Source organism: Cyprinus carpio, chromosome A8, assembly GCF_018340385.1.
Source record: "Cyprinus carpio isolate SPL01 chromosome A8, ASM1834038v1, whole genome shotgun sequence".
Taxonomy (NCBI): domain Eukaryota; kingdom Metazoa; phylum Chordata; class Actinopteri; order Cypriniformes; family Cyprinidae; genus Cyprinus; species Cyprinus carpio.
The window spans coordinates 3,252,267-3,274,528 of NC_056579.1; the positions used below are offsets into that span (position 1 = coordinate 3,252,267).

Consider the following 22,262-nt stretch of genomic DNA (forward strand, 5'->3'; position numbering starts at 1 on the left):
ATTAATATGCATTGTGACTTTAAACTATCACCAAAATGTCAAAAAACATTTTGACTTTAAAGAGTCTGATGCACCTAGCTGTGGATTAATATGCATCAGGACTCCAAATTGTAAGCAAAACACCACAAAAAAAACTGTTTAAGTGAAATCTGTTTGTCATTATGAATCACAGATAAGCGGGTTCCCATCTGAAAAAAAATTAATAAATAAATAATCAATCAAACGTTCACAAATCAGTCCTGAACTTGTATGCAATAGTACGTCTGCATACACTAACGGATCTACTAACAATGGCAAACAGTAACTTTAAAGAGTTTGATGAATCTTACTGCAGATCTAGATGGGAATAAACAGGCAACCAATTTTAATTTTTAATTAATGCTTATAGTATCTATTAACCCATTTGATAGTTTTTAAGTGTTATGCTTTTTGGATGTATTGACTGTCTGTAGTTCTGTTGTGCTCCTGCTTAGTAAACGGTGCTGAGGTTTCCTCTCGACAACAGCGTTTTATCCCTGCAAATCCGAGCACTTTGCAGAATTCCTCTAAACTGTTTCCAGATCCAGCACATTTGACAGCAACAATAACAGCAATAAACACAGATCCCCCTCCACCGTGAATGAATTCAGAGTTGAAATGAGTCTTTTTCACGGCCAATTGGAGCTGGTTGGGGAAAAGCTCTGAGCAAACTACAGCACAAAGAGGCCACACACACACAGAGGAGAGATGGCACTGTTTGACGTTATTACAGTCAGGTTTTGTGGTGTAAAGATGACATGCAAACACCTGAGTCATGCAAAACGTGGTCCCTGAGAAACTGCAAAAACAACCAAAAGACTGACAGCACTCTACAGCCTAAAGACTCAAAAGTGAAGCATGTCATCTTTGCACCACAATTTCTGGGTTTGTTATAGTTGAGGAAACTTCTACAAGGGTGAACTAGTTTTCTGTCATTTAATGCCAGGCTAATATAACACAAAAATAAGAAGAATAAGATAAAAATTAAAAATTTAATATTTTTTAGGTTTTACAATTTTTGAAACATGTCATAACAGTCATGGTTTCCAAACAGGTTTCCATCGAACATGTCATGATCTGTTTTGCATAAACAAACAAATAAATGAGCTCTTCTAGAAGTCAACCTACAAAAGTCTTTCTTGAAACATAATCTACGCATGTATACAAACACACTCAAATTGCTTGATTTCATGCTTTATTGCATTAAGAATTTAGTACAGTACGCATTACATGTGCAAAAGTATGGCATAAATTTTTTTTTTCTCATTTTTCATTTAGTTTGCTTGATTTCATAATAACTAAATTAATAACAATATAATTTATATAATATATATATAAAATTTATTTATTTTTATTTTTTTATATTTATTTATTCTTATACCTCTTAATTAATTATAAAAGTTATAATATAAAAAATATTATATATATATATATATATATATAAAAATGACAAAACAACAAAAAATTACTGAAAAATTTATTCAAATTAAAGTAAAAACATTTTAATTTTTCATTTTAACTAATTCAAAATATAAAGAAAAACTGCAACAGTATATGAATGATACTTAAATAGCACTGGTTTATACTTAGCTACCTGAAAAACAATATTTGAAGAAAACTAATTTTCAATCGATGTATGTTACAAGATATTTCAGTCAAAAACATTTAAAGTAGTCATTTACTCACTCTACTAAACTATCACTTATAAACAGCAGGACTGCACACCTGAAATGCATTAGCGAAGCATTTCGAATAGTTGTGTAGTCTGTGCACCTTAAACTGGGACAGGAAAAAGTTTTGAAACAAACAGGAAAGACAAGACAGAACACAAGTATATTAAAAAATTAACAGTCTTGGTTGTAATAGTTTGATTTATGTGTCGTACCAACTGCATATTTCATCAGCTTTCATATTGGTCACCAATGCTCTGCACACTCTGGGACAAAAGAGGACAGTCTGTTTGCACAGTGATCTTGTTAGCCTGCTCCCTATTGGTCAGATCTGTCCTAAAAGAGACTAGCGGGGACCTTTCGGCCTGTCCTTTCCACGAGCGCCCACGGAAATGCCATCTGGCTGGTGTGAATTATTACCACGGCAACGGCCATGTGACCTGAGACCAGTCGAAACCAAGGTCACCAAAACCTGTAGCCCGTCTATTTCTGTGTCATCTCTTTTACGAGGTTAGAAGAACCCGGCGTCCGTTCTTACGAGGACGTGTCCTATCGCTTAGGAAACAGATTAAATGAGGAACATCTTTCGGTGTCGCTCTCATCTTCAGCTCACAGTATAAAAAGTCTCAAAAAAAGGTCATTGAAATTTACAGAAGATACTAGCAGCAACAAATTATTTTCTAAGAAGTTAACGGATATATATGTGTGTGTGTGTGTGTGTGTGTGTATAAAATGTCTTTATTAAAATCTATGTGTGTGGGTGTATATATATGCCTATGCTATGCCTTATAACAAGACAGGAGGACATCAAATATTCCCTCTTATGAAGAATTCCCAATGAGACCGGAACACAAGGCTCGTTCATGAGGGAATATCACTGAAACACCTCTGAGGATTAATTGCAGTACAGGAACTGCTGTATGAAATGATGTAATTTGAGAGCAACCAAAGCGACAGCCATAAGCCACAGACCCCAGCGAAAACATCTTCTGACACGGCCAGATGCTCCGCTACAGACCAACACAGACAAAGAGGGTCATAAATCAACTGTCAGTTGCAGACCCCCCCCCCCTTCTCCTGAACTTATTCGTCCGCTGGTCAATACAAGCAGTGGCGCTCTGTTCAGGGGGGTCTGGGGTTAGAGGAAAAAAAAGATCTTCCAGGAAGAAGCCTTTGAACTTGAAGCTTTAATACACCTGAAGTTTTAGACACATTAAAGGTGCTGCAGATGTGCTGAATATTTTTCATTATTTCGCTTTCGCCCATCCCAATATTTGGATCTCGCTGGAGTCCAAGTTCAAGAGTGGGTGAGGGGCCCTCGGGGGACGTCGTGTCACAGGGGCCACACGGGAGAATAACAAAGACCATCACAGCATGCAATAAACAGCTTCTGACTGGATTCATAAATGAGTTAACAGCCATGTCTCATGAATATTTAAAAAGTTAACATGTCCCAAATATGCATGCGCACCAGATAACAACACACATAACTCTCAAGACTACATGCCTGAATTTCATATTTATAGCTTTGTTTCTGTTCATACTTTTTTGTAACATGAAGGAAAATACCTTTCAGCTGGATGTTTTCTGAGCAAACAGCTTTGTAAGTAACATCTATGCACATTTCATGCCTAACTTGTAATTCATTAATCAATGCATTTTTAAGAGTTTTAAACACAATTAGTGCAAAACGGATCCATATGGAATTGAGTAGTCTCAAATATATAAAAAGTTGCATGCACATCAAATAACAACTCTCAAGACTACAGACTTATTGTGAGCTGTCAGTGCTTCCTCTGAATTTCATATTCTTGTGTTGTAGCAGGAGAAAGAATAAACAGCTTCATAAATAACATGCATTTTATGACTTGCAACCCATTAATCAATGCATATTTAGTTTTAAAACAATCACTGCAATCTGCAAAATGCAAAAGAACTATATGGAATGGGAACTGTAACTGTTAAATGACACATATTTACAAATAAAACTGAAGCATGCATGTGTACCAGATAGCAACAAACTTAACAACTACTATGGCTTAAATGTAAACTAAGAATATTTCCTTTTGAATTTCTTTTTTAATTTTTTGTTTCTGTTAGTTTTGTTTCTGTTGTTAATTTGTTGTGAATTGATTAAAGGTGTATTGCGGGCGTAAGGCGTTTTGTGAGCAAACAGCTTCACCTATGCTCATTTCATGACATGAAAACAATTAATCAACACATTTTTAAGTGTTTTAAACACAATGAATGCAATCTGCAAAATGCATCCATATGGAATGGGACAAATGACTAATGCAACTGTTATATGGCACATATTTACACGTAAAACTGAACAAAATGCACGCTTTTTTTTTTTTTTACATTTTTTGCTTACTGTCACATGCATTGGGTCTCAATAACTAGCTTCTAAAAACTAGAATCACGCACTGGATGTGGAATTGGCCATAAAAGGTTCAATAACCCAATATTCTTTGGTTTCCACCCACATGCGAGCGGTGTTTTGAGATGAAATATGCTGTGGAAGCATTCGGCGGCTGCATTCACGTCGCATTAAATATGACTTGAGCTGTCACAGGCTGCAGGTGAGCACATCAATAACCTGAACCAGGTGTGACCTAGACTAACTCCAGAAACAAAGAAAAACTCTGATGTGCAAAGTGTGTGTGATTCATATATCGAGCCCAGCGGATTCATGGGAAATAAAACAGCACTGTGCGCTTACCGCTGGTGCGGCTTTTCATGATGACAGATGGATTTTGACTGTTTAACTCAAAGCTGATTTGAAAAGAGCTGTCATTTAACAACTTCCTCAGTATTTAAAAGAAAAAGATCAACTATAATTCACAAAACCTCTTTGTCCTCCTGTCCTCTTAAGGCCACTGCAGGCAACGTGAGGGATATGACTCCTCCCCATACAAACGCTCAATATTCAGATTAGCAATCGATCCATGTGTTTGTCAATGACTAATTCTTACACTTCAATCCGGTTACTCTTATGATTTATCAGTCTTACACTTTTATGTTTAATATTCTGAGTATGGTTAATATAATAAAGATCTTTTTTTTTTTCATATGTGGCATAAATGTTAACATGTTTGCTCTCCATGTCCATGAACAGGTTCAGGGTTTGGATAACCTCAGTATGGACGTGTCATCTGTCAGTGTTCAGAATAAACCAATAAACAGGAGAGACCCTCCAACAACAGCCTACATGAGCAGCTCTTCTTTGGAAAGGCTTGAATAACAATCGGCCACACACACAAACACACACACACAGAGACAGATCTTATTCCTCTCCGGGTTGGCATGCTCTTGTCATTTCTTATGTTACAGAACATCAATCATAGGGCTGAGTCTGTGCCCTTGCACTGGCCGAGGCTGATTTACAAACATTAGCAGGGAATGCAATTACACAGTCCGAGAAGCGCGAACAGTCAGCGAGCATTCTGGGTTTGACGCGATGCAATCGGTGTGAATGGAGCGTATACACTGCGGTTGGAACGAAACCGGAGTGTGTGTTTAAATACGTCAGGCTGATACACTGTAGCTATTGTGAGCAGCAATACTGCACATGGAAATACTAACAATAGCAAGGGGTCAATGATTTTATTTGTTCATTTAAATATTCAAAAATATTGTCTGTATTCTATATCAAGATTTTAAAACTACATATAGATATATAGCTATAGAAACATACTTATATATGTATACATATATATATAAACTACTATAGAATAATAGAATACAGAAAATATGTAAAAATGTAACATTTTTACACCATGTTTAAAAAAAAGTAGAATATTGCATTTAAAAAAAAAGTTTTTCAAAAACGTATGAAAACAGCATAGATGGAAAGATTGCATTTTTAAAAACATGACCCATATGTCTGAAACTAGATTTTTTTTAAAGATTTCTTTCTTTTAACCATCTTGGACGTTCATATTTGACATTGAATCATTATAATAGCCACACCAACATCATAAGCAAGGATCAATTTTGATCTTAAACAGAGTCGATCCTAAGTTTACATCTTTAGTCGATTTCAAGTCATCGTATTTTCAAATAAAAGTAATTTTTCTACTGTTAATGAATTACAATATGCACAGCTTACAAAGACAGCATGCAAGGCTTAACGTTAACATATGAGCATATTCAAGTAAATATACATGCATTAACCTTACATTTTATAACACGATTATACTTACTATTAAGTTAAGTACTACTAAGTTGTCATAATAGATAAAGACGTCAATAATAAATACATAAACTTTCCTAAACTCTGAAGGTGCGACGTTCATTACGCTCCGCGTCGTTATTACTGAAGCACACTAATATAGTCAAAACGCGAGAGATGGATAAACATATTCAACATTAAAGGTCTAAAACACACGAGCTGTTTGCTTTATAAAGTCTGAGGTGAATCACAAACCGGCACTTTACAGAACGAGCCGCGCGCGCGTCACCGTTCCGTCTTTCTATTAGAATAAAACACATCAGGCTGATAAAAAGTTAAAGTCCTCAACTCAGAAACGCATTAAAAGTTTCCGTTTCCAACAGAGCTCGTGAAAGAAGCGTTAGAATAGCATTAAATGTGCTGTTAAAGCGCGTTAGTGTGCGCGAGGCTGCTTCCGCTGCTCTTGCGCGCTCCTGATCAATGATTGAACCGAACAAAAGGCAGAAGAGGATCAATTACTAATAACTATCAATGCAACACCACCATCCCGTCCCTCTGAAGTCCCCAAAAGAGAAAATGCATGAAATGCAAGGTGCATTATCGCCTATAGGATCGCGTCGTGTAAAAAAGGTGAGAAATAAGACCAACCTGAAGCCGCCGGAGATCAAATTTCTTCCAATATTGAAACATCGATCCCACATCGGCGGCCATCTTGAGCACAATATTCAAGAGCGGCTACAATAAATATATGGGCTGGATTCCCCCCGTTAAACAGCGTTGACGATTACACTCCACATGGAAAAAAAAAATGTTAGGAAAATAACAGTTGTGGAAAACTAGACGGGACGCGCAGCGCGCCAGAGCCGGTGGGTGCGATATGAACAGATTATAGATGCATATAGATGCATTAGTGCTGCTCCCGGGATTGCACTTGATTTTGGGTTTGGTAAAGTTATCAATACTGACGTAACGGGTTGATCAATAACGTCTGGGAAGTGGAAGGAGTACAACGAGCAACCAATGCGCATCGCCAGATGTTTGATGCGTAAAGCGGCGGAATCGTTACATATCATTAATGAGCCCCACATAATGAGATTTGCAACTTTAGGTCAATAATGCGTAATGCGTGCCATAAATGCAGCGAAAGAGTCGCGAGAGTAGAATAAACACTGTATGGGTGAAAGCTTTTGTGTTTGAAGTGAAAAGAGTGAATGAGGATTTTGATAGTGTCTTTGAGTAATGAAGTGCACGGAGATAAGCCTGATCAAATAGTGCTAATGCCTATTAAAACACTTATTGGGCTTTTATAAAAAATATTTGAGCAGAAGATGTGAACGGTAACATCATAAACAAAACAAAAGTTAAACGTGCTAAATATTAGTAGAGAAACATACAATGCATGAAAAGTATAAGTTAAGTCCATGCACTTAAATAAAGAGTTAAATAAAGAGATGCGCGGCGCAGCAATGTGTGCAATTACAAAAAAACACCAGGAATATTTCAGTTATTTATCTAGAACACTAGCAAAGCAAATGCAAAAGGTGTTTATATATATATATATATTACAAACTCTTCTGCTCTATGTCTGAAGACGGCTGAATAATAAATAAAATAAAAACAAAACAAAGGTTTATTTTTTTTTTTGGGATTGTGTTTTTATTTATTTATGTGAAATTCTGAATGGACAGTTGTGTTCAAACGTTAACACGTGCTCCCTCTTGTGGAACGGGACGTTTTTTACTGGACTGAGCTGAGTGTGTTCATTATGTTGACAGGTTATATCTCTTGTGGAATAGCTTTAAATATAGCACACACTGTCCAAATGACATCTTTATCATTATAATATTGGTGTAACATGAGGATGAGCATATAGAGTCGAGATTACCCTTAAATAGCACATCACACCACATTGTGGCCTTTCCTTGTAAGGAAGTTTCATTATCACATTGTGCATAATGACTAGCTGCAATTCTTTTTAGAAAAGCATAGAATTTTTAGATTTTAATAGAGGAATGGATTTTTTTAAAGTTTATTCATTTTGTTAAATTTTTTTCATGTTTTTGAATTGTTTTTATGTTTATGTATAGAAGTTCGGCTTATGTATCCAAAATGCACCGGATTACAGATATCAGTATAATGATGTCTGGAAATGAAAGCGTTTAGGAGGTTAACTGCTCCGCTGGCTTGTGGACTGCGAGCAATTACTAAGTGAGCACATCTGTCATTCTCCCCTTCGCTATTAAAACCAAACGCAAGTCTATTTTTAAGTTGAAATGTATTTGCACTTTGTAAGCCACCTACGGGGAATATAAAAGGTGCTTATTAAAAGTTTATGTTTTATTGCTTTTTATTTATTGCTTCGGGGGGGGAAAAAACAGCATCGGTCTTATAAGAAAGGAATAATATATCTTGTTTTGATATGGCTCAGTGTTAAATTTGAAATTTAAATCAGTTCTGATATACAAGCCTGATGCGGCAACACTTATTACTTTTGTTCAAATCTAAATATGTGGATATTTTGAGGGTTCAGAAACATGGGAGATTTTTATGAATCTCTGTGGGCAAAACAACTGTTTCTAAGGGTTTTGTAAATATATGTGTGCAAGCTGTGATATAATGAATTTTTTGTAATGTTTTTGAATTAAATATAATGAAATTTTTGAAACTGAAAGAAAGCTAGTGTTAGATATGAGATGAGGTGTGTTTTTTGTGTTTTTGGGTTTAGATTCTAGTTTATGTTTGATTTTTGTTTGCGCTTGGCAATATCATTCCAGGAATATTGACAAGAGCTGCTGAACTCTGATATATTGACTGACTCTGGAGTACAAAAGGCCTTGAAACGGAAGCTTGTTGAGACTGCCATCAGGTGGCTGGAAAGGTTTAGCATGAGTGTTTGCATCTCCCGAAACAGGTGAACATTATTGTGCCAAGTACTGTACGTGTTGGTTCTGGAACAGCATCTCTGGCAGAAACCTAGAAAACCTTTATAGAAGTCATTCTTCTATGTTGCTTTCACTGAAGCAATGCTGTTTGAGTTGTAACTGACCACATGATCATCTTTGGAAGGGTTAACTGTCTTTCCTGATGTTAACTTAGCTTATATATCATGACAAATGGCCACAAAAAGTTTTGTAATATAATCTAATTTTAGTGCATACTGCAGGGTTTGAGTATGAGAGGTCAAGCAGAGGTCGTGTTCCTACCTTCTGATAACATCAACCAGACTAAACTATCCTAATGTTGTTAGTTAATGTGATTCACCAGGATTATTTTAGTTAAAACTAAAACCATAAAAACTAGTTTAACTTAGTTTAAAAAAAACACTGATAAATGACTGATAATTGAGGGTGTTGTACTGGGTTTTGTATGTATTTAATATATAATTAAAATAAAATAAAAATAGGGTTATTGTAGTTCAGGGTTATTAACTAAAACCATAAAAAACTTTAAATAAAATAAATGTTAACCAAAATAAAATAAAATATAAAAATACATTAAATATATTTATTTATTTCTCATTTATTTATTTTTTTCATTTATTATTTATTTTTCATTTAGTTGAACAATATACTAAAATAACTAAAACTATATAAATATTCTAATATGTGGATTTATTATTAGAATTATCAATGTTGTGCTGCCAAATATTTTTTTGGAAACTGCGATATTTTTTCAGGATTATTTGATGAATAAAAAGTTCAAAAGAACAGCATTTATTCCAAATAAAAATCTTTTCTAACAATATAATTCTTTGCTATCCCTTTTTTTAAAAAGAAATGTAACACATCCTTGCTGAATAAAAGTTTTAATTTCTTTCAAAAAAAAGAAAGAATAAAAATTGACTGACCCCAAACATTTGAACTGTACTGTATATGGTTAGAAAAGATTTATATTTAAAATAAATGCTCTTCTTTTGAACTTTTTATTAATCTGAGAATCCCGTAAAAAAAAAAAAAAGTAAAAATTAAAACATTAAAAATCATTCTGATCCCAAACTTTTGACCGGTAGTGTGTGTGTGTATATATATAAACAAACTTAAAATATAAAAACTATAATAATATCTCAATGAGAAGTAACACTGTGGGTTCCTCTGCTGTACTTGCAGAGAAGTGACTTCATACATCCACCAAAAATCACCTAAAAACATTGAGACTTCAAAAATGATGAATAAAAGTGAAGCTGGTGACACTTAATATTAAAAACTTGAGCTTCTAGACCATTTGATTCCAACTAAATAGTATGAAATGAATCTACAAAGACTGAGAAACCGCATTCATAGAAATAAATGCAGCTGTCAAACATAGATTAGGAAAGTTCTAGCTATAATTCCAACAACTGTCATTTGTCCTGAGTTGAAGCCCACTGGCTCCTGTACTAAACCCCTTTAATCAGGATTCTTATAATAACTTACGAAGTGGACAACTGGCTACCTGGTGAAGCGCATGAGGATGTATTTATAGACAGTCAGAGGTGGGGAATAGGGTGATATATATATTAAAATCAGCATTTCCACACTTGTCTGAAATCACTCGTGCTTGGTCTCCTGAATTCAAGGGTTACGGTCATGGTGAGTCTGCTTTGACATGCATTTATTCATTCATTAACTCTGTCTTTGAATATCAGCAGACATTTTTATCTCAATATTCTCTTGATGCATCCAAACAAAGACCTAAAAACTGAGCTAGCCTGAGTTGATTTCTGTCTGTCTGGGTTTGAAACTAGAGTTTAAGTCTGATTCATCAGGTTCACATACATCTGTCTGACTCATCCAGCGCCTCTGATGTTTTAATAATTTCACTTTCAACAAATAAATACATGAAAAGTCAAATGTTTCTGTTCTCAAAGATAGATTCACACATTTTAGAAAAAGGCGACAAGTGACTCATACTTTTATTGTTTCAGCATCGAGAGCAAATGGAGACTTTTAACTCAAAATGTGTTTTTTGTTGTAGTTGTTTTTTTTTTTATATATGAAAAAGGACAGATTAACATCAAGTCTCAGAAAAAATATATATTTCAACTGTTTTCAGTGTTTTTTTTTTTTTTGTTTTTTTAAAAGGACAGATTAACATCAAGTCTCATGTATGTGTGTGTGTGTGTGGTGTGTGTAAGGTGTGTGTGTTTGTGTGTGGTGGTGTGTGTGTGTGTGTGTGTGTGTGGTGTGTGTGTGCAAAAAACTGTAACAGGAAATAGAAAACAAATTTTCCTTAGAAATTGCTAAATTGCATTTATGAAAAAGCTTAGAAATTGCTAATAAGTTATTAAAACATAAGTTAAAACATTTTGACCAAAATCTAATTCAAATTTGGTTAGTTTTTTTTATTGCTTACCATTTTTAGTCAGGAATTTTTGAAAGAAGCCTATTAAGACCCGAGAATTTCAAAAAAAAAAAATTAAAAGACACAACTGTTGCCAACATTGGCAAAAACAATAATCAGAGGTGGACACCACTGATACATTTTTAGTTTACTCAAGATTTTTTTTTTACATTACAAACTTTGTATAAAGATGATTTTCACCTGTTATACTTAAGAATGATTAAAAATATACAATTTTTTACTAACTTTTTGCAAAATGTGTGAAAAAATGACCAAAGTAATGGATTTCTTCTGATTAAGTATAAATGATCTATAATATGAAACATTTAATTTGTAAAATAGTTAATGTTATGCTTTGGGGCAACAAGTAATGAAAAAAGAAGTGTAATAATTAGTGATAATTGACAAAAGTACTTTTTTAGCATTGACAATATATTTTATAGAATATTGTTATTTTGTTTTGTTTCCGTAAATTGATTTGTTATGTTTCTTTTAGTCCCAGTGATTTAAATGATAATTACAAAATATTATCATATTTCCATAAGAGTGTCTCTAAATTAATTTCAGACATTTTTGATGACCCAGGAGATTTTTGGTCATGGTAATAATTTTCCAGATTACTCATTTGGTATCTCTGAAAAGCCCTGAATGTGCTCTGTACAGGACATCCAGACTAAAACTGTGGCATGTACAGTCTCGGAGAAATTCACAAAAATATAAAGTCCTCATATGAGGCTGCAGGGTCTTAAGAGGTTAGTTGAAGTTGATTCATAAATAAGAACTCTCTTGAGTTATCAGATTTTGAGCTTTTAGCATTTTCATTTTGGTTTATTTTTTATTTTTTATCTTTATAATACATTGATAATTTTAAGATTTTTTTGGTGTTTGGTGTTTGGGCTCTTGTATAGTATAAATGTTGAGTTTTGATCCAGACAGAAGGCCGACGAGCAACTGTTGGGCTGCGATGTCATCGAGCAGAAACGCATCTCGCAATGTTTTCCAAATTGTGTGGCAGGAATGTAAATAGTAGCGATTAATCCTGTCTTGGTGGGATTACCTCTCAACAGGCTCAAAGACGAGGCTGTCAACAGCCAGCGCCAGGCTGTAATCCCACATCTGATCCACTGTTTGAGTTCTCATTCTCCCTCTAATTATACATCCTGCAGAGCACCAAACATCCACTCTCACACACTCAACATGTCACTGCTCAGAGGATGCTCCTTCACTGCTCAGGAGGAGGATGCTACACCTAAAACTCCTTAAGAGAAATGCAAAGACACAAATGAGACAACCATTGACAGAAAGAGCTACAATGAACGTGAACAGCAGCTCAGGAAGAGTGTGTTGAGGAATTTTTGGGTTAGTATTTGAGTTTGTGGCAGAGGTTTGGAAGGTGTTAGGAGTCGTCGTCATGTGAGATTTATGGGGGCCTTTTCACAGGAGACTTCAGCAAAAGTTTGCATTTAAACAGACTTCTGTGTAGGAGAAACAAGTGTGATATTAAAGTCAACTTGAAATGGCATTTGCAACCCATTTTACATGGTGTAAAAAAAAGTTTGGAATCTGTAAATGCTGTTGAAAGGTGTCTCTTCTGCTTACCAGTGATGCATTTGTTTGATTTAAACTACAGCAAAAACAGTAATATTGTGAAATATTATTTTAATTTAAAATAACTGTTTTCTATTTGAATATATTTTAAAATGCAATTGTGATTTTCAGCATCATTACTCCAGTCTTCCGTGTCACATGATCGTTCAGAAATCAGTCTAATATGTTGATTTGCTGCTCAAGAAACATTTATTTTAATTATCAATGTTGAAAACAGTTGTGCTGCTTCATATTTTCATGGAAACCACAATTTTATTTTTAGTATTCTTTGATGAATAGAAAGTTGAAAAGCACAGCATTTATATGAAATTGCAATCATTTGTAACATTAGAAATGTCTTTACTGTCACTTTAAATCAATTTAAAGCATCCTACATAGCTGGGAAATTTAATTTTTGTGTTTACAAATATAATTTCTCCAAAATTTTGAATAGTAGTTTTTTTTTTGTTGTGTTTTTTTTTGTAATTATTAGTTGTAAGATTAAAAGGAAAGACGTATCAAAGGGTTTTTGAAGCATGTTATTCTTCTTTTTGGAGAAAGTTTGCAAAAAAATAAACTAAAAATAATGTTGCAATAAAGTGCACCAATGAAACGGCATGCCAAAGCGTACTTCTATTTAGCAAGCCACATGTGATTATTCTGCGCAGGCACCCAAAAAGGCAAAGAAGAGGGCAGAAGGAGCCAATTCAAATGTTTTCTCCATGTTTGAACAAACACAGATCCAGGAGTTCAAAGAGGTACAAACCAAGCGCTCGTTTGACTCTAATACTGTGATATCGAGCATCTTCAGCGAGATTCCAGTATGTAACTTCAATATGTCAGTGTTCATCATCGCTAGTGAATAATTCTGAATGTGTCAGTAACGATTAGCACAGTGGAGTGATTTACACCCTGAACACACTCTCGCTCACACACACTCCAACCTGCTGTCAGGGCCCTGAAATTTGCGTGGAAAATGCAGCAGGACAGACGTTCTCTCTGGTTTCAAAGCGGCTGTGAAAAGATCACGACAAACAGGATAAGCATGACACTGATCCGAGATGGCAGTGATGAGAACGTGCAGACAAATGCTAGCCGTCTTCTCTCTCTCTGTCTCTCTCTCTCTTTCAGTCTGTCTCTCACAAACAAACACAAAGACACCAAGTAAAGCGGAATTACAGGAACTATAAATACACAGCTGAGGGAGTTTTGCTAAATAAAACACAAAAAAAGCAGCATGACAGTGAGGTCTGGCCTTTAGTTAAAGAATGAATTCGGGATTATATTCTCACCCTCATGTTATTACAAACATAAATTTACCTTAAAATATTATAACAGTAGGCCATGTGACTTGAGAATTATATTCCAAGACATCTGGAGTCAACCGATAGCTTTGTGTGAGTCGTAAACCATTATTCAGATAACCTGTCCATGCCACCAAAAAATCAAAAATGGTTTGTCATTGGTTCGAGTCAAAGCAGGGTTACTAGCAAAAACTAAAACCTTGAAAATAATAAATAAATAAATACATACATAAAATAAACCTCAACTGAAATAAAATTATAATTTTAATAATATTTTAATTTAAAATTAATAATAATATTTTTTAATATTTATATTTTATTCATTTTTATTTCACATCACATCACATCAAGTTACTAAATGAAAATGATCAATGTTGCCTCGGCAAATAGCTGTAATAAAACAAATACGTTTTTTAAATATTTTATTTCAGCTAGTTGCTAAAGAAATATTGTTTATTTAGTTTAACCTGATGTACTAAAATAACTATATAATAATAATAAAGAAAAAAAATCATAAAAAAGTAAAAACAGTATATTGTGCATATTAAAAAAAGATAAAATTAAAACAAAATATATAAATAAAAAATCACAATGTAGTCATAATATCTAGCATAGAATCTCTATGATACTAAAATAACACTGACTCGCAAATATGATGCACTAGTTTGAAAAAAAAAAAACTCTTTAGCATTGCACAGAAAACACAAATAGCTTTGACACAACCTGATGCTGAGTAAATAAATTATAATAAATTAAATCAATTATTCATTTTTAGTTAAACTCACAGTAAAAGTAGTGAAAACAAGCGAATTGAGAGTCTTAAAAAATGCATTCAAACCAGTTTTAATTCTAAGCATCTCATGAGGAACATTTAAACATGGTTTCAAACATTCGGCAACCACAAAAGTTTGATTATAAGTTTGTTTGATTGTAGGTTTGTCGTATTGCAGATGGTTTGTATGATGATCACTAAAATGATATACGTCAACATCAAAGAGGCTAAAGCAACACAATATATGTCAACTACTGATTCAACAATCAGGAAATATGTCCGACTCATTTTTTATAATTGTTTGCAATTCCATTGGGTGCCACTAGAGGTGCAGAAATGACACGCTTCATCTTTGACAAACACCTTAAACACCATCAGACTACATTCTGCATCCGTCTCACACACACTCTATATTCTCTCTCTTTCATCTGCCTCAGGCTTTCACAATCATGGACCAGAATAGAGACGGGTTTATCGACAAGAATGACCTGAGGGATACGTTCGCAGCTTTAGGTGGACTGTAATAATCTCTGCTATACGTCACTGTCGTTCTGCATTGCTGAATGAAGCGTCTTTCTGACAGCAGTTCTGACCTCTGCCTCCGCAGGCCGCCTGAACGTCAAGCAAGAGGAGCTCGACGAGATGCTAAAGGAGGCTCCAGGACCCATTAACTTCACCGTCTTCCTCACCATGTTTGGGGAGAAGCTTAAAGGTAAATGGTGGGGTGAAGTGGCACAAAGAATCCAAAAACCCTGTAGGAATTTTAATTTATCCAGCAGGATTATAAAAGCAAGCATCTTTATGTTGCCTTGACAAACCACTAAGTTAAGAACAACATTTCTGATTATAACTTCTTGAGCATTTTTTGTTGTTGTTGTTGTTTGTTTTTTAACTTTTGTAATATTTTTTTTCAACTATTTCATACACTACCAATTTAAAGTTTGGGTCAGTAAAATGTTTGTTTGAAAAATGAACACTTTTATTCCGCAACGGTCCACTAAATTGATAAAAAGCGGGAGTAAAGGCATTTATAATGTTACAAATAATTTAGATTTCAAATAAATGCTGTTCTTTTGAGCTTTCTATTCATCAAAGAATCCTGAAAAATAAAATGCATCACGGTTTACACAAAAATATGAAGCAGATAATAATCAGAAATGTTTTTTGAGCAGCAAATCAGCATATTAGAATGATTTCTGAAGGATCATTTGACACTGAAGACTGGAGTAATGATGCTGAAAATTCAACAAAATTCTGAAAATTTGATCACAGGAATAAATTACATTTTACAATATATTCACATAGAAAACAGTTTTTTTTTACATTTTAATAATATTTCAAAATTTCTTTTATTTCAAACATTTTTTACTGTATTTATAAAAACATAAATGCAGTCTTGGTGAGTGAAAGAGCTTCTTTCAAAAACATAAAAACAGATTTTTAATCGATTATTATTATCAATTATTATTCTTAAAATCTTATTGTATTTCATTTAAACAAAACTCTAGGTCTTATGAGTGGACAAGAAATCACACAGGGATTTCCTTTCCTTTTGAACTCCAACTGAAGCATTTGATCCTATTGGGAATCATAATAGGCCTATAAGGAATTACATGTTGTATGAGCCTGTACGATGAGTCCTATAAGATCGGCCCCAAACTGTGATAGAAATTCCACTAGGAATCCTGTACAAAGAATGTCTTATTACATTCTTGGAGGATTTTAAACACAGTCAGTTTTCTATTGTGCCCTTTCAAAAAAACAGGTGCCGACGCAGAGGAGACCATTCTGAATGCCTTTAAAGTTTTTGACCCAGAGGGAAAGGGGACCTTGAGGAAGGATTTGTGAGTACCATTAAAACAACAGAGTCTGCCCTGCTTCTCTGCAAATCCATTTCTCCAGAGATTCTGCTTTGTTTGGCAGCATATGACATTACAAGCTACTGAAGTAATAGATTCAGACTGTTCAAATCATGCATGCATGTGCACTTAAAAAAAATAAAAATAAATAAATAAATAAATAAAAATTGGCCTAAATTATTATTTTCATTGCATTTAAAATTTTTATCAATTTGTATTACAGTTTTAACATAAAATGTGATGCTTATTTGTCAGCCAGACATGAAAGAAACAGGTCAGATTTCTGTAATAGTATTAATACACTGAATGTGTTTTGAAAACACAATAAGCAGGTTTATATATTTACCATCAACAAATTCAATTTGTTTCAATATCATACATTTTAACTAATGAAATATTGCTTGTTCCACAGCTAGCCATATTTGAACCATTTTCAATTTTTAACTGAATAAATGTTTTCTCAGTTTGAAGCAATTTGAATAAATGCTTAATAACCTTCAGAATCAAATATGCTATGCTGTGATGTTTTTGAGTGAAAGAAATCACATCTGTTTCATTTATATAAGACTGAAAATTTGCATCATAATAGGATTATTAGTTTAACTGTGTAATCCAAATGGATGGAGATTTTAAATGTAATTAAATTATTAAATTCATGACTAAAAAATTTTGAGTTTGTTAAGTGTTTGCCAGAAAGTTATACGATCATATCAAAAAGTCAAACTGAAGTCTGTATCTCCTCACAGTTTGGCACGGATGTTGACAACGCAAGCAGACCGATTTTCTTCAGAAGAGGTTTGACATCTTGAGATTATTTGTTTTGTGTCTAATGCTTCAGCTCTCCGTGTCCTTGACAGCACTGTGCCGTATATGTCACAATTACATTTATATTCTATGTGAATAGAAAAGCGAGAGGTGATTGAATGTAAAGCAGGAGGTGACATTTTTTTGTGTTTGTCTATTGATTTTTATTTTGTGTTAAACACACACTATACTATACATACTATAATGCTATTTTGCATCCATCTTTCCTCAGACAGAGCAGATGTTTAGTGCTTTTCCTCCAGACGCTGCAGGTAATGTGGACTATAAGAATCTGGTCTACATCATCACACACGGGGAGGAGAAGGACCAAGAGTGAAATATCACACATTCAAGGACTGTCATTTTAACATCATCACTAGTTCTGCATGTATGGAACAAAAATATTGTCCTGTGCTACATAGTCTTTCATTTCCAGCACTGAACTGAATTAAACCAACTGAGAATGAAATGCATTTAATATTAGAGTTGGTTTTGTGATTTTTAGAAGGTATACTGATAAAAAGTGCCTAATAAAACATGTGCAGTAAAATTATTCAAAAGCCTATACATTTGCATTCATTTGAATTTACAGCAGCCACAAACAGTATTTGCACAATTAAGTATATAAATGTCATTGTATTAGATAAAAAAAGATATCAAAGCAAGTGTGATTTATCATAAAGAAAAATAATACAAGCACACCTGAAAAAAAAAAAAATCCCAAAAAATACATTTGTAAGATTTTACATTATAAACATAATAAATAGGTCTATAGTGTTGAAAATAAGACAAGATGTATGGTGAGCAAAAACAAAGTGAAGTTAATTCTGATAAAAGTTGAGCAGCATACAAACACTTCATCAAATGAATGACATTCATGCATTTGTAGGAATGATTTAAGTGAATAAATTATACTGATACCAAAAAGACAAATCGAAACAACCATCATGTAAATTCATTATAGCAGAGTAGCAGTTTAGTAGCCTAATAGAGTCTGATGTTGATTCAGTAAACATTTTGAATGGTCCATTTCTGAAAATGATTCAAACCGGTCACTCATCTTTTTGAGCATTTCATTAACTGGCTCGAATGAGTCTTTTATTCAGGAAATAGATAACACTGACACTGGCAGATCTGTAGGCCTATGGTTTTGTTTCTCTAAAAAAAATGGCTCATAAGAGTGAATCAGTTCGGGAAGCCTGCTACACTGTCCACTCTTTATTTTTTTCATTCATTCATTGATAATTCAATACAAGAAACAGCGTATAAGAGTCATTTATTCAAGAATCAAATGACACTTTGTTTTTGATTCACTAAGAAGAACTGACTCGTAAGAGTAATTTATTTGTGTATCGGGTTACACTGGTGCATTGTGTGTTTCCTCTAAACACATGACTTAACAGTACGCAGTAGGGCTGTGTATCTCCAACAAAGTCACGATACGATGTATCACGATAGAGGCCACGATATGGTACGGGACTGTACTAAATTTCACCTCATTAGAATTTAATCAATTTAATTTTAATCAACTCAATTTAACTAATTTTATCAGTCTAATAGCTACACCGCTGAAGAGCTACATTATCTTTTTCAGAAAGGAGTTGGAAACATCATTGTTTCTGATGCAATTAAAGCCACAGCTTCATTGTTGATAGAGAAACGCGGCAAAAACGGAGGTAATTCATACATAGTCTCTCTCTCTCTCTCTCTCTCTCTCTCTCGTAAATGAACACTTGATGAATTACACTTTTCTGAGAATAGAATTTTGAAGTAGAGATCGCTGTACTGCAAGCTTACAGGTGTTTTCAGAAAGGCTGCGCTGTGTGCACATGGTTGCCAGGTTGACAAACATAAGTAACACACTCAGCAGATTTTTCCGTATTTTGGAAGTGTGAAGCTCTGTGTCTATTTATATCAGGTAACCCTGGTTGTTTTCCTCTGTGGCCAGATTAAAACTTGTTGTTACTCTATTCATTATTTTTAAGAAACCTTGCACTTTTCCACTCCCTTTTAAATGCCGTTCTTGTATTCATATTAACCCGTTTAATCATGAATTTCTCCCAGAAATGAAAATATCCAAATGATGTGTCATTAGTAACCCTTTGAATAAAATTATAAATAATCATTATGGTAACACTTTATTTTAGGATCTCTTAACTAGTTGCTTATTAGCATGCATATTACTAGAATATTATTAGTTTTTTATTAGTAGTTATTAATATTTTGTTGAATTATTTTTTATGACCTTATTTTACATCCCTAATCCTACCCAATACCTAAACTTAACAACTACCATACTAACTAATAATAAGCAGCAAATTAGGAATTTATTGAGGGAAAAGTGTAGTTAATAGTGAATAAGTGTTCCCTATTCTAAAGTGTTACCATAATTATTTTCAACTGTGACCAGTGGGATAATGTGTATTCTGATTTAACATATTTCTGCATACATCAATTATTTTATATCTCAGCCCAGCTATTTTAAACTCTTGTTTCATCACATTCTAGGGCTGCTATTATGCATAAAAACCCTAATACAACACATACAAAAATACTGAGATAAAAGACAAAAAAAAGTATTTCAAAATTGTTATTGTAACATACATCATAAAATTGTTATGTTAGTGGAACCAGTATTGAAACATCAATACTGTAACTTATTTGTAACATTTGAACTTTCAGTTTAGTGCAGTATTCACTGTTACTTTGTCATTGCAACATTTTAGTGCAACCTTCACTAACAACTGCAATTGGATTTATATGTATACCTTAATGCACCATTATCTCACCGGTCACTATTGTTGCCATCAAAATATTTACTTATTCTATGACCACACTCAACAAAACTGCATTATTGTGAATTCATAAATGCTAGACACCTTTAAAATTACATGTACCAAAAATCTTTGTCATATCTTTATGTTAAGATACTTTACTAGCATTTTGTTTTGGAGCTTTGATGCAGCCATCATCTTCTCATGGTGCAAACATGAAATAAACTGCTCTGGTCATGTGACACTGTACATATTTAACTGAGACCCTTTATTTTTCCATATTTGCAGGAAATGCACTAAAACACCAGTCAGTAACATTTTTAGAGCTTTATAAATGAAACCTTCTTTACGGTCACTATTGTGACCAGTGGGATTAAATAAGCATGGTCCACTGCTGCGATATCGACAGAGACACAGCTGTATCGATACCTATTGCATCACATTCAATACAAACTGCAAACTCACTTTCAGTGGCACTGAAGCCAAACTCTGCAGAAAACACGAGTAAAGAAACCTCTAACATTAGTCTTTACTGCCACCTACTGCCCGAGTAATTTACTTACCAGGCCTCCAATGCTATATTGTTACATGCACAACCCTGAACCTCAAAAGCAATCAAGGCACATTTTTACACAAACTTCTGCTGGGGTGGTCCATCTTAGTCTAAACAAACACACATTCCTATCATCCACTTCTTAACACACAACAGTTCACGGTTCTTTCATAGGTTTGCTAGGTTATAGTTTCTATACAGCAAGTACACAGAATGACCTTGATTTCTGGTGTTTCTTCACTGAATGTATATCAAAACACTGGCATAGAAACAAGCTTGACATTACTGAGTCATACAAAACAATATTAGACTGCTTTTACATTAGGAAGCAACTAAACTTGCATTACTAGGGGGAAAAACAGTGCTTGCAAGTGCAACATATTGTGAACATTTTGGCAAATAGCTGATATATTCAGTCACTATAAATTTATATTTTGATTTACTATTTTTGGTGAACAAAGTACAGTATTTAAAAACTATACAAGACATTTAAGATCAAGGCAAAACAGAAAAAATCTAAAATACATTCAGGTAACATTTTTTTAACTGACGCAGAGCTAATGTGCGAGACTTCCAATTCATTAGACGCTGTTAAATAACTAGAAGAATAAAGTGCAATAAACAGTAAAACTATTTGCGCTACAAACAGTTTTTATGATAAGTTAGTAATATTCGAATGAAGCTAATGAATCCTGTTTGTCTAAAATGTACTGCGCGAGAACGACCATTAGATGGCGACAAGGCCTTACATAATTCATAGCGGGTTTCATAACACGCCATAACAACTCCATTTGAAATTGATGGCTTGTTATGAACTACCAGACTTAGAGTTCAGGTTTCCTACAACATTTCCAACAGATAACCAAATTATCACTCAGTACAGCTTTAATTCCTTCAAGAATTTAATGCAAGTGAATCATTTTAAAAATCAACTATCATCTAGTTTATGCATTTATACAGTCTGTGGTTCAGCCAAGTTCAACTAACACATGCTGAGAACTTCAAAAGCAAGCCTTTAACCCGAGGTTTGTAACTCGTGTCCTGATGTGACTGAAAAATCACTCTGTTTCAGAGTGAAGCTCTGGCCACATGCATTATACCTCCAAACTGACTATAACTCTTCAAATGTCCTATCCTGAATCACAAATAAAAATAAAATATGATTGTTTATAACCAGATTCTGAATATTTCAAACGGAATCTCTTTGTATTTTACCAAGGAAGAGGCTGCAATGTCAAGACAGCACCACAACAAACAGAAATAGACATGGGCCACCTACTTATTAATATTCAAGACCCAAAATATTTAATATTTGTAAAATGTGCTTTAACTTTTTACATATACACCACTGTTTTTTTTTTTTTTTAATTATCATTATTATTTTTTAATTGAACATATATAAAGGTATGTACATTTTTTTAAAGATTG

The 22,262-nt window shown here is 33.9% G+C and overlaps 2 protein-coding genes across 4 annotated transcripts in view; one reads left to right on the top strand and one right to left on the bottom strand.

Annotated features, from left to right (window-relative positions):
* Positions 1 to 6,917, bottom strand: part of cux2b (cut-like homeobox 2b) — a 161,396-nt gene extending 154,479 nt beyond the window's left edge. The window contains exon 1 of one of the 2 annotated variants that reach the window (XM_042761629.1): positions 6,511 to 6,917. In XM_042761629.1, coding sequence (XP_042617563.1) covers positions 6,511 to 6,573 — 63 coding nt within the window. In that variant the 5' untranslated portion in view covers positions 6,574 to 6,917. The remainder of the gene's footprint in view (positions 1 to 6,510) is intronic. The other variant, XM_042761628.1, reaches the window with a different exon arrangement.
* myl2b (myosin, light chain 2b, regulatory, cardiac, slow) lies at positions 6,375 to 18,060 on the top strand. Of its 2 annotated transcripts, none has more exons than XM_042761633.1 (7): positions 6,375 to 6,492; positions 13,437 to 13,526; positions 15,282 to 15,357; positions 15,452 to 15,556; positions 16,610 to 16,688; positions 17,450 to 17,498; positions 17,740 to 18,060. In XM_042761633.1, the coding sequence occupies exons 1-7, from the start codon at positions 6,394 to 6,396 to the stop codon at positions 17,842 to 17,844; spliced, it is 603 nt and encodes a 200-aa protein (XP_042617567.1). In that variant the 5' UTR covers positions 6,375 to 6,393; the 3' UTR covers positions 17,845 to 18,060. The 2 variants fall into 2 exon arrangements, with proteins under 2 accessions (XP_042617567.1, XP_042617568.1); XM_042761634.1 differs by lacking the exon at positions 6,375 to 6,492 and adding an exon at positions 10,333 to 10,430.
* Positions 18,061 to 22,262: the final 4,202 nt, after the last annotated feature.